Raw genomic sequence first — 17,339 nt, forward strand, 5'->3', positions numbered from 1 at the left:
TAAAGTCAAAATAGGTATTTCAAAAATAAAGTTAATATAGGTTTACAAGTAGGACTAGCTCACTCCTGAAAGTACTTTTAAGTAAATCTCCAAACACATTTCAAATACTCTCAGAGAGTCTGTTTATATTACAAAGTATCTTATCCACATTTCTTCAAAATAAACAAAAAAACCTCACAAAACATGAGAAACAAACAAGAAGATAAAATATAAAATCTTAATTTTTACCTATAAAATAAGGAAGCCAGTGAATAGCAATGCTAGAAATAAAATGCAAGATCTCCTAATTCCCTTCCCAAGTTTCATCCAGAAAGACAACAGTTTAAAAAAAGTAAATAAAAGCTTAAAAGAATCCCGAAGTTATCATTTCAAAAAGAAAAAGCAGCTGCATCTTCTTCTGCAGGTTAGAGGTAGTAAAGGCGGTTTGACAGTGACAGATTTGGCTCTCTGTGAATACTCTGGCCAACAAGAAAAGCCAGCTTGTGGGCATACTGGCAAGGAGCAGGAACACGAATGACACCCTTTAGTGGAAGGAAAAGAAGGTTCTATTACTCTAGATTTCACCTCTTTCAATTGCAAATCTCAGTATTAACCCTAAAAGTCTTTTAAACCACAGCTATTTCATTTTGAAAAGTGAACCTCCTTTATTCGCTAAACATCAACAAGTAGAAACACTTACTGGCCAGTTATAATAGATGTGACACAGCTTGTAAGTCAACCGCTGTATGTGGTCCGGCTTCAGGCCGCTGTTGTCATAGATGACGTTGTAATGTGTAGGAGAAACACTGCCACTTCTCACAGCTTGGCTCACGATAAAAAAATCATACCTGGAATTACAGAAAACACATGGATGTATTGAAAACTAAAACTAGGATGATTCCAGTTTCTGACAGTGAAAAGCTCTGTACTACTCTTCACTGTAACCTCATCTCTTCTCACGCTGTAACATGCTTCCTTGAAGTCCAGGAGCGTGTTATTCATGAACCATTTGGGACTGCTTATGTGTGAATGATGTTTATCATAAAGATTATGATTTTGATTTTAAATATCTGTCATGATGCCTCCCAGCAGAACCAAGCTTTTGATATGGGTGGTAATAACTATGGCATATTTGGCTAGTTCCTGTTTTCCACCCCCACCCCCAAACCATGTGACTGAGCCTTCAGACTCCGGAAGCACAACCTGTGGAGCAGTGAGTCAGTCGAGCTTCAGGGACTGTTACTCTCCAAACATGATTTTGCCACGGAACCTTGTCCCCTCTTGCTGTTCCCATTGTTACTGAACACAAACATAATTCATTTTAATCCCCAGGAATTTAATGCAAATCTTTAAGAGGAACAGAACATGAAAGAATATAAACTAGTATAGGACCAAATGGAAGAACAAAAACCAAGCATAGCCATCCTTTGGGAATTGGTTCCAGGACCTCCTGAGGATACCCAAATCCTCGGATGCCCAGGTCCCTAACATAAAATGACGTTGTCTTTCTATAACCTCCCATATACTTGAAAGTATCATCTTTAGATTATAATTCCTAATACAATGCAAATGATATGTAAATAGTTGTTTTACTGTATTGTTTAAGGAATAACGACAACAAAAAGTCTGTACATGCTCAGTACAGACTTTTTTCCAAATAATTTTGAATCCATGGTTGCAGGACCTACAGATATAGAGAGCTGCCTGTAGTACAAAGATGAAGGAATACACATTAGATTTTTTTTTCATTTTCTTGGTACCAATAAAATATCAATCCAGAGATATTGTAATTTGACCCAATAAAGATTTAAGAAAATTAACCCTGCAATTTATTATGCCCATCGAAACTAGTAAAATTAGGAAAGCAGAACTGATCTACAACAGACTGTACAGCTACTTTTTCAAAGAATGAGGAGTTAAGAAATGTTAAACGACTTGTTCAGAAAGAACAGAGAAATCACGCCAGGGCTGGAATCCAAGCCTGGCTTCCCGGCTTAGGCACAAACCATTTGCAGTGCTGGTGATTAGAGATGGCTTTGGTGCTCATTAAGAGAGGGCTTCTCAGTGGCGACAAAAGCAAAAATTGACAAATGGGATCTAATTAAAGAGAGTCTGCACAGCAAAAGAAACTATCATCAGAGTGAACAGACAACCGACAGAATGGGAGAAAATTTTCGCAATCTACCCATCTGATGAAAGTCTAATATCTAGAATCTACAAGGAACTTAAGCAAATTTACAAGAAAAAATAAAAGAAACATTACAAAATGGGCAAAGGGCAAGAACAGACACTTCTCAAAAGAAGAAATTTATGTGTCCAAGAAACATACACAAAAAAGCTTAACATCACTGATTATTAGAGAAATGCAAATCAAAACCACAATGAGATATCATCTCACACCAGTCAGAATGATGATTATTAAAAAGTCAAGAAACAACAGATGGCAAGGGAGAGGAGAAATAGGAACGCTTTTACACTGTTGGTGGGAGTGTAAATTAGTTCAACCATTGTGGAAGACAGTGTGGCGATTCCTCAAAGATCTAGAACCAGAAATACCATTTGATCCAGCAATTCCATCGCTGGGTATATACCCAAAGAAATATAAATAATTCTATTATAAAGATACATGCACATGTATGTTCATACAGCACTATTCACAATAGCCAAGACATGGAATCAACTCAAATGCCCATTAATGAGAGACCGGATGAAGAAAATGTGGTATATATACACCATGGAATACTACGTAGCCATACAAAGGAACAGATCATGCTCTTTGCAGGGACATGGATGAAGCTGGAAGCCGTTATCCTCAGCAAACTAACGCGGGAACAGAAAACCTAACACCGCGTGTTCTCACTTATAAGCGGAAGTTGAACAGTGAGAACACACGAGTGTGGACGGGAATGACACACATGGCGGCCTGCTGGGGGACAAGAGGGAGGAAGAACATCAGGATAAACAGCTAATGCATGTGGGACTTAATACCTAGGTGATGGGTTGGTAAGTGCGGTAAAGCACCATGGCACACGCCAAGTTTACCTCTGTAACAAACCTGCACGTCCTGCACGTGTGTCTCGGAACTTAAAACTAAAAACAAAACAAAGAGTGGGCTTCTCCAGGTGTCCGAATTGCATCAGCAGTTGCTACATTTTAATAATATCTAGTGAAAACTCATGACTTTTCTTATACTTCATAATTCAACTGGGATTTTACCCAATTTGTTTAAGGTAGTTACTGTCTTCAGGCCAATGTCACATCTGGGCTTTGGTATTCAGAGTAGTAGTAATGTTGGAAAGCATCGGGGGTCGTTTTGAATGGTGAAAGAGAATCCTGCAGAGATGAATTTGCTATGTTAATATCTTAGCCTTGTTTTGTCTTTCTAGCCAATTTTTTCCCAATAGGTTAGAATCCTTCTGAGCCAATGCCGTAACATCTGTCTGAGAAAAAGACAGAAATCCAAGATAATGTATTTCACAGTAAAAATTTCTCTCCACTGTCAGATAACACAGCAGACTAGGTAAGACTAAACTCTGTATGCTATTATCCTTTTCCACCTAAAGTTACTATAATTTTGCCTCATTCACCCAAGGTTCACACAGGAAAAGCGTTCCCCATGTCAACTTTGCATACAGGCCGAGACTTTATTCTGTTAAAGTCGCCTTCCTCACAAAGGTTCCAAAGCACCTACGTATAAAAACAGAAGCCCTCCCAACGGTTCCCTCTCCTGAGGAGAGAGTTAACTTAGAATGACTGATGGGTTGCCATCACGAACGTGCTCACTGCATTAACAACACCTCCCACAAAAGAGTTTTTGAGGAACTCACTAAAAATGGAACAAGTTTTGGCTGGGCACGGTGGCTCATGCCTATAATCCCAGCACTTTAGGAGGCTGAGGCCAGTGGATCACTTGAGGCCAGGAATTTGAGACCAGCCTAGCCATCATGGTGAAACCTCGTCTCTACTAAAAATACAAAAATTAGTTCAGCACGAGAATTCCTTGAACCCAGAAGGTAGAGGTTGCAGTGAGCTGAGATTGTGCTACTGCACTCCAACCTGGGGAACACAGTGACTCTGTCCCAAAAAAAGAGGGCCAAGTTTCCTGACTTTACCACTGAATCCTCCTCCTGTGCTACTAAGGCCATTTCCTGGTGCCTGCCAGTGCCCGCTGTAAGCTCCGGCTGGCATTCGGCTTTTCTCACGGTCGGTGAGTGTGGCTCCCGGCTGCACACAGCAGCTTGGCTCAGAAGCCACTTTTCTCATAAGCACCTCTGTCTCAGATAAAACTTCTTGACCTTTAGAAAACTAAGTGTATTACAAATCTAAACATTTTTTACTAGAAAACAATCTGTGGATAGGTTATGTATGTAACAAATACAAAAGCAATCTACAGAAGCAATTCTTAATCTCCATATATGTAGTAAATACCACAGAAAATAATCCTCTTCCCCCAACAAAAAACTGTACTTGGAAACCTCTGTTCAGACACTGGGAAACCATGGGCTTTATTAATTATGTTTGACCAAATTAGTTGAAAAAATTAATGTTTTAAAAAATATAAGAACAAAAGTAAACTGTATTAAAAATGTAAAGTATAGGGGCCATGCTAAAGCAACCACCACTCATCACATGGAACTTACCATTCTGGTCTGGTAACCTCTACGTCAATAACTGTTCCAGGAAGTGGATTCTGAAGTCTTCCTCCAGACTGAGCAAAAAATCTGGCGTTCACTCTTTTCTTCACCACAATTACCGTTAGTCTAGGGCTTAAAAATGATGATGAATGTAACCACATTTAGCCAGTCATATTTTCAGGGCCTTCATTCATTCAGGTGTTCATATGCTCCATGTAAAAAGGAACACACCCCTCCTGGGGCGGATCACCTGTCCAGGTTGTGGAGAAGGATCAGGATCTTACTCTTGACAGGAGTAAAGACCAAGGATAAACAGTGAGAGGGAAACCAAATGGCACCTGTGTCTGGTGACACGCGGTCATGTAGATGGTTTATCCACAGACCAAACACATTACATACCTATCACACCAAAATGTTAAACCCAGCATGTCTTGGAAATTCACAGTTTGTAACCATCTTCAGTGGGCATTTTCTACCATGTAGAAAATATAATGCTAACTCTGAAATCTTTGCTAGGAAGTGGATTTAAGTAGTGCTTTTCAAATGGCTGGTTCACAATCTATCAGGACACACACTCTCTCACACAGACATCCACATATCCAGATACCTTTGTCAGGAGCAGCTGCTTCACTTCATATTAGCGTTTCACTGGAGTCTCAAATGACACTTTGTGCAGACCCTAGGACAGCCCCATACTCCTTGGCCTACTACATGTCAGATGCAGCCATACAGAGGATGCCCTTTTTAGCCCTCTGTATTCTTCAGGCGGCTCTCCTGTGTCACGGTTCATCAGGCTTCTTGGCCTGGACACATCTCTGCACGCCCAGCTGTCCCCGCCGGCGGATCCCTGGCCCTTCTGCCACGCCCTCTGACCCTGCTGAGAGCAGCCCTGCACTCGGCACTGTGTGGTCTGCTTGAGTACCTTTCACATCCTTTTCCACCCCCTCCTCCCGGCTCACTTCAAATCCTTCTGAAGCAGCCACACTTGTACACACATAATCCACGTAGTTAATCCGTGAATTAGAGCAGGTAGTAATTAGAACAGCGCTGCCAGGTAGTAAGCCCTACATAAATATAATTATTAGCACCTCCATCTCCAACTACAACATTAGTTCCTTAAGAGGGCAGATACACTTGATTTCCAACACTGGGAAGCAGAGAGTTTTATACAGTATGGACCTAGTAATGTTTGACTCGGCAATTTTGCTGATGTTTTTCACTGATAATTAAACAGGGCAAGAAACTCAGCGAGAGTACTTGAGTAAGCAGAGGACAGCTTCAGAAATGTCCCCCTCTGCCTATGTAGACTACTGCTGCCCAGCGACTGCCCACTGTAATAGCTCTGAATATAACAAAACCACAATGAATGTGTTGAAAAAATGTACAGCCCTCTGTTTCAAATGCCTCTGCCACTTACAGAGATTAAGTTCAGCATAGGGCCTTGTTAGAAAGTGATTACTATCTAGGACTTCATGGTAGCATCCAAAACAAGTATCAGTCTTGGGAACAGAAGGACATAAGGTAGATAACATTAATCCTGTAACATCACAAGAAACAATTTAGCAAATACAGTAACAGAAAAGCAGGTCACAAACATGCTGGCATGACTTTCTGATTTGTTCTTGTATCAAACATTCTAAATCAGCTACCCTGTGATGCGTCTCTGTAAAAGTTTAAAAGCAACATTTCAATTTAAAAGCAAACACTGTGGTTCTAATGATAACTTTTTATTGATTTATTTATTTTGAGATGGAGTCTCGCTCTGTCGCCCAGGCTGGAGTGCAGTGGCGCAATCTTGGCTTGCTGCAAGCTCTGCCTCCCAGGTTCACGCCATTCTCCTGCCTCAGCCTCCCGAGTAGCTGGGACTACAGGCACCCGCCACCGTGCCTGGCTAATTTTTTGCATTTTTAGTGGAGACGGGGTTTCACCGTGTTAGCCAGGATGGTCTCCATCTCCTGACCTTGTGATCCACCCGCCTCAGCCTCCCAGAGTGCTGGGATTACAGGCGTGAGCCACCACGCCCGGTCAATGATAACTGTTATACCAACATTTAAGTCCAAACTTTGCATTTTTTAAAAGTGAAGAATAATTCCCAGATATTCTACCTTTAGGTACAACTTGAAGGTTTTTCCCAGAAGAACTGTCTACCATGTACCAAATACTTACTGGATACTGTGTGAAGTGCATTACGTATATTTTCATTTACTCCTTTCAGTGCCTCACTTAACTGTTCCCCTCTTCTACAAATGAAGGTAAAGCTGGGATTAACCAAACTCTGATTTTAAGACATATTGCTCTTTACCACTGATATCTACTGCCACCAATTACCAGCACAGTTCAGTGTGCAATCTACTTCACGCAACAGTGTGCTAAGAGTCAGCTCAAGCAGTCGACTCAGGTTCTCCTTCCCTGCAACACTGTATTCCCACCTGCTGACGGAGCTGGGCAGGTGCACCCAGCAGCCGCACCAGGCTCTACTCTGTACACCCAGGACGACTGTTCACAGGTACTCATTCACTAGGGGGGCAACCTCCTCTTCAAGAGCCATTCCTGCCAGTCCTTCTGGGAATCAAACCCAAAGGACCCTAAGAAACAGAGATGACCCGGCAAGGCCAAGAGTATGTACTCCTAGTAGCCCAACAATTCGGCTCAAGGGAATGTGACGAACTTGCACAATGACCTCTATTCATCATTTCTTGACAATCTTCACTTCAGGTATGAGGAAATAACAATGAAGACCAGAAAACACTGTGTGCTCAAGTAGCAAATCACAGGAAAAAAAGAGTAGGAAAGAAGCAGTCCAAGTTAGATCCTTCTTTACTCCCTGCGACACACACCACACCATACCTCCCTACACAGACAGAAAGGTCAAGTCAGAGAACAGTATAAAATAAGGCTTGGAAAGCCTGAAAACCAAAACGTATCATTATTTGACAAAATATAAGCATTAAGAGTCTTAAGGGACTAGGAAAGAACATTAATTTTCATTTCCAAAATATTAAAAAAATGCGTAGTCTTCTATTATGAAACACAACTATTTCAAAAAAGATAAAAACACTTCTCCTGACTTTCTCTGAGACCTTCACGGCATCACATCTCATTTTAAGAAACGTCTGGGATAAACACTCATTGTGTGGGGCCTTTTAGCATTGGCCAAAGATGACTCAGAAGGCCCTTAGTAGAAATCAGGAATGAGCTCTCGGTGCTTGTCCTTTTCCTACGTACCAGGTAAAGTCAAGCCCCCGATGTGGCCAGTGGCTTTCTGAATCCCTCCTTTCTAGAATGACACAAAGTGCTGAAATACAAGAATAATGGGTGTGTAATACGTATGTGCAAGCACACAACAGGATTCAAGATCTTCCAAATGTCCTGAAAAGTTCAGTCTTGAAATCTGTACTCTACTATGCACTTAGCCCTTAATACAACCATCCCTGATTTCAAATCACTCACAGATCTGATCAAGAGAAAGAGGACTAGTTAATGTAACTTATTAAAATGGCTATCTTGCGATGGTACACATTTTATTAACTCATAATGGCACTGATGGAAAAGTTTGTAGGCGAGCAGAGGAAGACAAAAACCAATATGGGTTTCACAGGAAAACAAGTGCAGATTTGGATACTATCCTCAGCCATCCACATTGCTTATAGGGAGAAAGCAGAGGCCGGGAGTTGTGGCTTACGCCTGTCATCGTAGCACTTTGGGAGGCCGAGGTGGTGGATCACCTGAGGGTGGGAGTTCGAGACCAGCCTGGCAAACATGGTGAAACCCTGTCTCTATGAAAAATATAAAAATTAGCCAGGTGTGGTTGTGCACACCTGTAATCCCAGCTACTCAGGAGGCTAGGGCCGGAGAACTGCTTGAACCTGGGAGGCGGAGGTTGCAGTGAGCCGAGATCATGCCACTTCACTCCAGCCTGGGCAACAGAGTGAGACTCTGTCTCAAAAAAAAAAAAAAAAAAAAGGAGAAAGGAGAACCACCCCCTGCCCAATGAGACTAGATGCTTACCAATCACCTTACTGATCAAACACTAGTCAAGTCCACAAGGAAATGAAACAAGTATTCAGTAAGTTAAGACTGTCATGAACACTTATTTCAATAGTGAATCCTGTGGATACCTTTGGATGTACAGAATTATCAGATACCTGCACTCCAAGGTCTTAGGTAAGAAGGCTGATCGATGATTGGTAATGGTGTCTTACCGTGCGACCCTGTGAAAGAATGACCCTCTATACTACCCCTCAACACAGCCTTCTCGTGAAAAATTTCCAATAGAAACTTCCCTCTGCCCTTCCCATTACCTCAAAGGCCCTACTGTCCCTATCAAGTTAGCTTCTCCCTTACCCTTTCATCTTGTGATGCTAATTTCAAAGATGTGCAGTTTTAGAAAATGCTTTACAATTTGCATGCTTACTTGTAACTTCTACCAATGGATTTTAGACAATCCAAAAACTGCGGCACTTCGTAGTTCACCAGTGTTTTGAGCTGGCCGTCTCCTACGCCATCACGGTACACGATGATCCGGCTGGGCATGTACTCATTGCAGCTATTCCAAGCCCTCAGAGCCGCTGAAACAGGCCAGAGAAGTTTTACATCAATTCATGCCTACAACACAACCAGTCTGTTCTTCCCCAGTTCTGGGCACATCAGTAACACAGTTCAGGGTAATTTCTGGAAGACCCCAGGTTAGAGAGCAGAAAGGCAACCCCACAGGAGACTAACCTTGCAGGCAGACTTTGAGCCCATCTACCAGCTCCTGTCCTCTATCCTGAAATATGCAGCGTGAGAACCAGCTATTCAGAGAAAAACACAACTAGAATGAGAATGCAATTGTCTATCAATTTTTCCTTTCTGAATGATTCTATATTTATTTCACTCTTAACAATCTGTCATCTTTGTAACTGCCTTAAAGACATCTGCTACCATCTCCAAATACTTTATAAAACCTTACACAGAGGGAGCGGGATACAGGAGATCCCGTATCAGCATCACAAACTGTGTCTGTTTTCAGTACAAATCACTACCATGATTCCAGCTACTGGGGAGAAAATAGAATTTAGTTATAATACCCAGGGGTGCTGTCCAGGTTTATTACACCTAAATACACACAGAAGCACACTCGTGGCTATGCTCTTGAGAAACCATTCATTGTAAGTTTCACTCTTCTAAAAGATAAAAGACCTTCAGCTCCATCCATCACCTCTAGCAAACTAATGCAGGAACAGAAAACCAAATACCACGGGTTTTCACTTGTAAGTGGGCGCTAAATGATGAGAACTCACGGGCACAAAGAGGACAACAGACACCAGGGCCTACTTGAGGGTGGAAGGTGGGAGGAGGGAGAGGAGCAGAAAAAAATAACTACTGGGTACTAGGCTTAGTACCTGAGTGATGCAATAACCTGAACAACAAACCTCATGACATGAGTTTAGCTATGTAACAAACCTGCACATGTACCCCTGAAACTAAAAGTTAAAAATGATAAAAGACCTTGAAACATATCCATTACTAATGTCAACAACTAATATGCCTTCAATTTTCATATATTACTATTCTTGGCAATTCCCTTAGTTCCAAGAAAAGCACTGAAAAATAATGTTATCATGTTGAAATACAAGTGACTGGGTAAACCAAAGTGGTTTTTCTACATGAAAATGTGACACTACATTTCAGTGTCCAGTAAATATTATTAAACAAATACATTTCATTTTTATTTATTTATTTATTTATTTTCAAGACAGAGTTTCGCTCTTATTGCCCAGGCTGGAATGCAGTGGCACGATCTCGGCTCACCGCAATCTCTCCTCCTGAGTTCAAGCGATTCTCCTGCCTCAGTTTCCTGAGTAGATGGGATTACAGGCATAACACCACCATGCCTGGCTATTTTTGTATTTTTAGTAGAGATGGAGTTTCTCCATGTTGGTCAGGCTGATCTCAAACTCCCAACCTCAAGTGATCTGCCCGCCTCAGCCTCCCAAAGTGCTGGGATTACAGGCATGCGCCCACACACAGCCTAAACAAATACATTTTTAGAGAGAGTCACATTTAACAAGATGTACTTGCCAATACATATGACAAAAAAAAAAAATCTGAAATGCAGTTTGACTAATATAGGATGAAGGTCGTTCAAGAGCTAACGTAGGTCATTATTTTTCTTTCCTAAATTTGTTGCCATGTATAATTGAGAAACTGGAAGGATAACAACGAAGGATGAACACTACTCCTGAACCTGCAGACCCCTGCTTTATGTCCTCACTGCTACCCACAGTAGCCCAGTCTCACTCACCGGGTCATCCCTTCATTGATGCTGGCAACAAATCCTGCAATTGACCTCCGTCCAGCTGTGGTGTCATGGTAACAATCAATGCCAACGATCATCACTAGCTTAAGCTTGAATACAAATATGGTAATTTTAGATACAGCAGAGTACTAGCAACATTTAAAAAGTAAATCCATTTTCTTAAATACCAATTTTAAAACTGCATCTACCAATTAAATCAAACTCACGGGGATGTCCACCCTCCAAAGCTCTCCTCCCATCTTGCAATTCATCTGCAGGGCAATCTTTGTAGCAATGGCCATGACAGTTTGCTGTTTGCCTAAGGTTCGGGCCACCACACACTGACTTGGGGTAGGGCAATCTGTACACAGGTATTTTTTAATAGCATCATATTTGTCCTTCCGATTACTTGACAACAGACAGACAACCTAAAAACAAAGCGTCCTCGTTACAAAGAATTAGGAGACAGATGATTAAGAGTAAGGGAGAGGACAGGAAACTAAACTCACCTGTGGAGTATCAAGGTCAAGAACATGATCATTTATTTTACTATTTACTTCAGCCACACAGCTAATCAGTAGGACATTAACAAATACTGCTCATCATGTTCAACTAAATAAATGCGTGTGAAGCAAATAAATCATGTTAAGCAAACTACAAGTCAAAACTGAATACTATTTAAACTTGAGAACTTAAATATGCTCTATGTAACCAGTGTGGAAAAATTTAGAGACAGAAAATAGGGTAATATAAGTTAGTGATAAGTGACAGGTAGCCAAATCAAAGATTTTCTACAGTCTTAATTTACTCATGATTCACCTATGATCATAACTTGTAAGTTTTAAAGCTCTGGATTGAGAATCTGATCAAACTATGAACTTTCACAGGAGGTCCATGGACAATTTTGGGGACAAAACAGAGCGCCTGATCTAAATGTACCCCTGCCCCAATTCTGGGCATCCAAGTTTAACTTTCTGGAGTTTTTTTGTTTTGTTTTTGAGACGGAGTTTTGCTCTTGTTGCCCAGGCTGGAGTGCAGTGGCGCAATCTCGGCTCACTGTAATCTCTACCTCCTGGGTTCCACTGATTCTCCTGCCTCAGCCTCCCAAGTAGCTGGGACTAGAGGTGCACACCACCACGCCTGGCTAATTTTTGTGTTTTTAGTAGAGATGGGGTTTCACCATGTTGGCCAAGATGTTCTCAATCTCCTGACTTGTGATCCGCCTGCCTCGGCCTCCCAAAGTGCTGGAATTACAGGCACGAACCACCATGCCTGGCCTGAATCCAGCTTTTAACTCACTGTCATGTTCTCCAATTTATGTTCCCAGATTCTTCTCTTCCCTTTCTATAGTGCCCAGCAAAATAATTTTTCACACCTTGGGTGTTTCCGTTACCCAGATAACATAATAGATATCTGCTTGTGGGATCTAAAGTGTGAGACGGAGTAAACTAATAAACACATGAGAAGAAGCCAATTCATTTCTTAGGCTTACAGCAACACAGATGTATTGTTTATCATGAAATCTGTCTTTGCCAACTCATTGCAACGTGGCTGTACGAAAACTCAGTGGGGCAGAAGAAACTCGTCCTAGCACTCGCTGCCCCACAACGTGCTGTCTTCAGAATGTTTCCCATCAACTAGAAATGTACTTTCCATTTGTTTTAAAAAATAGCCAAGGATATAAATGTCTAATAAAAATAATCAGTGAAATCGTTGAACTAATGATTATTCACATGCATGTCATTTTTCCCTTCCTACTTTACAATCATAATCACATAATAGTATAACCTATCATAATTTTCCTTACCACTTAACTTTTAATCTCATATTGTCGTTCTATCTTTTGCAAGTTCCATGTTCCCTCAGCAGATTTGTGGCAATTTTATGCTACGGATATAAAAAGCAATAGGAATGTACTGAACTTCTACGTCTCACCCACTACAGTCCCAGGCTACTATTATCTTTGTGTGTCAGTTTTTTAACAATCATCAACCAACTCTGCTAAAAATAAGGAGAAGTGAAGTACTTGACTTGGAGATTTTATCAGGCAGAGCCCCACCAAAATAGATGGAATATTCAACCTGGACAAGTTGAGAGAAACTGAATAAAAGGACCACTTGTAAGATACCTTCCCCCACACCCAGGGGCTCATGGCAGCAAGAGCAGAGCAGGGAACGGTTATGGGAACAGGGCATGGGGGTGGAGAGTGCAAAGAACCCTCTGCAGGGGTCATGGCCTTCGGCCCGGCTGTGCTTTCACTTCTGCAAAGTCAATGTCTAAGCCCTACTCTTTCTCTTCCACTAGGGACCAGGAAGTCTTGAGGCCACAATTCCAAGTTCCTGGACAAAGACTGAATGGAAAGGAGATTCTAGACCAAATGTGATTAAGATTTGGACAACTCCGGAGTTCCCTGACACTGAGTCTGACTCTATTTTGCTACATTAAGCTGGGTGTGTGGACTTAAAAAGAAAACTATGACACTGCATCTCATGTTTATAAAGACTACATTCTAGATGCAAACTAAAAACAATAACCACATCAATCTGATAGAATTTCAGGGTGGGGAGGAGTGTTAGAGAAGAAATGTAAGTTAGAAAGCTTTAAAGTTGAAAACTCTGCTAGGAAACACAAAGGCAAGTTTGAGAAAAGCGTGTCAGCAGTGTGTGCAGGGATGTGTGTGTCTGAGAGAGAGGATGAGCAGGATGGCAGCCTGACGGCATCTAAAGCACTGCCATGGTGAACAAGGCCAGGCTGTCGTCGTACAACATGTTGGCGTCTGGAACACAGAAGGCCCCGTTCTCAGCGCTGGGGACACGACATGAACGAGGCAGATGGCCTTGCACTAGAAAGCAGTGTGCCAGAGTGACAGACAGTTTCTAACCAACAGTTTAGAGAAAGCTGGACAAACAGTGAAGTCAAGACATACCTGAGAGCCTAAAAAACTAGTTTGAGAAAAGGTGTGTCATTTTCCCTTGAATAATTCAAAAAACTTACTGGGATTGGGAGAAACGAAGAGTTAACTCAGACTCACTGAGTTTGAGGAGCTGACTGGAACCAGCAGCAGCAACAGTGATTAACACGTCCTGGGCTACCAGGGAGGGACCGGGCATGACAAGGCCATTAAACTTCAGAAGTGCTATGAGGGTTCATTACTATTATTACTACCACCCAAGTTTGTTCAGAAAAGGAAATAAAGCCAGAAGCACTTGATGAAGAGCAGGCAAATGGCTGAGCCGAGATGCGAACCCAGGGGTTTGATTTCAGAGTTTACCCTCTTAATAACTGTGCTACAGATCACAACAAAAACAAAACCACAACACACACTTGCTGCACGTCCCCACAATTTCAGATCACCGACGAAAACCAGCCGTCACTAAGTGGCTGCCATCATCTAATGTCCCCATCTCCAATTCCTAACCCTCTGCACATTCCCCATGCCCACGCCAGGCAGCGAGACTCTGGCAAACCGGCATATGGGCTTTTCGGGACTCAGTCCTCCCCTCCTGAGTCATCACTCACTCACCTGGACGGGTGGGTCAAGCACACACACAACAACATGTTTGCAGATAACAGGGGAAAGAGCTTAGGAGAGTGGTTGAATCTGTATCCTGACCCCTCGGGGTGACGTGGATGCATGTGGAAGCTGACAAGCTGCTGAGTATCACTCAGGGCTCCCTGCTCTCTGTGACCCTGCTCTTCCCATACCTGGGACTAGGCTGTCTGGGGAGCTTCCATGTAATTACACAACCATACGTCTATGTGCGCCGAACAGCAGCTGATTTTGACTTTTGTGCTTTCCTGTATTTTCCAAATTTTCTAGACTAAGTAAAGCCTTTGAGTCTGAATAAATTAAAGATGGCTTTGTTGGCCGGGCGCAGTGGCTCAAGCCTGTAATCCCAGCACTTTGGGAGGCCGAGACGGGTGGATCACGAGGTCAGGAGACCGAGACCATCCTGGCTAACACGGTGAAACCCCGTCTCTACTAAAAAATACAAAAAAAAAAAAACTAGCTGGGCGAGATGGCAGGCGCCTATAGTCCCAGCTACTCGGGAGGCTGAGGCAGGAGAATGGCGTACACCCGGGAGGTGGAGCTTGCAGTGAGCCGAGATCGCGCCACTGCACTCCAGCCTGGGCGACAGAACCAGACTCTGTCTCAAAAAAAAAAAAAAAAAAAAAAAAAAGATGGCTTTGTTTTTCTCCACTCCTTCCTCACCTTTTGCAGTGTGTAAACCAAGCTCCCAGGTACACAAGTAAAGCCAGCATTAGCTTAGCTACTTTATGGTTACAAAACATATTTTGTGCCTAGTTTGAGAACCTAATAACATTTGAAAAAAGAACCCCAAGTTCCAAGATATACAAATGCCCTCTCTGAAAAAGCTCTTTCACCGAAAACTGCCTATATGTCAATTAGCTACTTACTATCTGGGTGTCTGTTGTGACCTTTTGCTGTAAGACTCTTAAGTAGGCTTCAGTTCTATCATCCACTTCAATCCTAGAATGAAAGTACACAATCCAACATTCAGACAAAGTAACGACAAATGGACCACGCATAAACTTTCCTATGTAACACACAAAACATTTCTGTATAAAACATGAAACCAAACACCAAGACCAGCCATTCATTCAAAGGGCTGTTTCTAATACAAACAAGAGCAATAGCTGAAGCCGGTTTCAGAAACTGTCTGACTTGGTTGTTTCTCCCACCCATTCTTAGTTATTAAAATGTATCTGTTTATCTACATTACAGGGAGCCATATCAAATCTTTCAATTAAAATAATGTTGTTTGTATTTTTAATAGTTCCATGGCTTTCGAGTTCCCACCCCCTCCAAATGACTGCTAAGCAATTCTCAGAGCAGAAATGATTTGATTAACTTACATTATTGCTTTTTTCATTTGCATGCCCATGGCTGGTGTAACTTTAAATAGATTTTGTATCAATGAATTGGCTGCTTCATAATTTCTTCGTGTATAGATCAACAGCCAGTTATCTAGTGGCTTAACACTAATTAATGGTGCACCTCTTGTTTCTTTTGACCAATCTGCAAATTGTGGATTGTAATCAAACTAGAAGAGAGTTCAGACACACTGTCAATTCCATTGTAAGTTCTCAATCATCAAGCCAAAAAATCTTCAATAATTCTACCCCGGCATATTTTGAAACTTAGTGTACTACTCTCATACATGAATTAAAGGGACAGAGAAAATGTCCTCGGTAGGGGCAGAGTCTAAAACGTATCCAAAGGATGATGGCAATTTTATTTAAAATACACTCACACTGACAGCTGCTCCTCAAACGCTTACTTGGACCAGGTCCTTCCCTAAGTGCTTTAGTTTCATTCTCCTTAATCTTTTCAAAAATCTTACAAGTATAGCTACTCTTTTCTTCATCATGAAAATATTAAAAAATAAGGTTTTGAGAGTCAAGTAACTTGACTGAGGTGTTACACGCCACAAGCAAGCTACAAAAACATCTGACAGCAAGACAGACAGTGAAATAAATGCGAGGCACAGCACCCGAGTGCTGGTCATCACAGGGGACAGCCCGGTGTCTTCTGCGTGTCCTGGCCACCTCCCTGACTGGCGATGCAACCAGAATATTAAGTTACATTGTGAGATCACTGTTCACAGTACATTTCAAAGGCAGGAAGGACACCATTTTCTAAAAAAAAAAAAAAAAAAAAAAAAAAAAATTAAAAATGTTGGCACTTCACAGTGCTTTAATTACACTAAAAATAGTTTTAGAATACTTGCTTTTCCTTTTCTGAAAATGAAACATAAAAGGTATCATAATAATTAATACATTATCTCTATAAACAAATGGTCCAGGCCAATCAAATCAGGGATTTTCCATCATTTTCATGGCAGTCAAAATACCAACCCAAGCAGATAGTTAGGATTCTACACTTTAGCTCAAGTTATTGGGAAAAAAAAAAAAAAATCAAACCACTTTTTAGCTAAGTCTTACAGATTATTTTTGAGGACCAAGCTACAGGCTCCACATTCTCTAGGGCTTCCACGTTTTCTCCTCCTGGGGTGTACCTATTTCTGAGGTCCTGGGCTGCTCACGTGGGTTGATAGAGAGTGGATGTGGAAGGGGAGAAGAGAAAGGTGAGGAAAAGATCATTTCTGGCATGGAACTAAGTTATTCCCACTTGCTTTATTGTGATCTGACCCAAGTCTCACTTGATTGCCAACTTTAAAAACTGCCTTACTAGGAGCTTGCAGTGAGCTGAGACTGTGCCACTGCACTCCAGCCTTGGGGACAGAGTGAGATTCCGTCTCAAAAACAAACAAACAAAAAACTGCCTTACTGTTTTTCCACCTTGGTGAATCTTTTCTGTTTGCAAAATTCTTCCTGAGAAGGACAATAAGTTGGAATCAAAGCTCAAACCCCAGTCTCGAAGCTCCCTTTGAACATTATCGTTTCTGTAAATTTAACACATT

At 41.7% G+C, this 17,339-nt stretch overlaps 1 protein-coding gene across 1 annotated transcript in view; it reads right to left on the reverse strand.

The window, feature by feature from the left end:
• Positions 1-274: 274 nt before the first annotated feature.
• The window catches only part of PIWIL1 (piwi-like RNA-mediated gene silencing 1), a 34,462-nt gene continuing 17,397 nt past the window's right edge, over positions 275-17,339 (reverse strand). Inside the window, exons 12-21 of the mRNA XM_011961200.1 lie at positions 17,207-17,321; positions 15,772-15,959; positions 15,313-15,385; positions 11,121-11,321; positions 10,900-11,003; positions 9,336-9,406; positions 9,028-9,181; positions 4,620-4,745; positions 680-827; positions 275-521 (exon numbers count right to left, since the gene is read on the reverse strand). Of these exons, the coding sequence (XP_011816590.1) occupies positions 405-521; positions 680-827; positions 4,620-4,745; positions 9,028-9,181; positions 9,336-9,406; positions 10,900-11,003; positions 11,121-11,321; positions 15,313-15,385; positions 15,772-15,959; positions 17,207-17,321 (1,297 nt within the window). The 3' untranslated portion in view covers positions 275-404. The remainder of the gene's footprint in view (positions 522-679; positions 828-4,619; positions 4,746-9,027; positions 9,182-9,335; positions 9,407-10,899; positions 11,004-11,120; positions 11,322-15,312; positions 15,386-15,771; positions 15,960-17,206; positions 17,322-17,339) is intronic.

This window comes from Colobus angolensis, unplaced genomic scaffold (assembly GCF_000951035.1).
Source record: "Colobus angolensis palliatus isolate OR3802 unplaced genomic scaffold, Cang.pa_1.0 Scaffold115, whole genome shotgun sequence".
Taxonomy (NCBI): Eukaryota; Metazoa; Chordata; class Mammalia; order Primates; family Cercopithecidae; genus Colobus; species Colobus angolensis.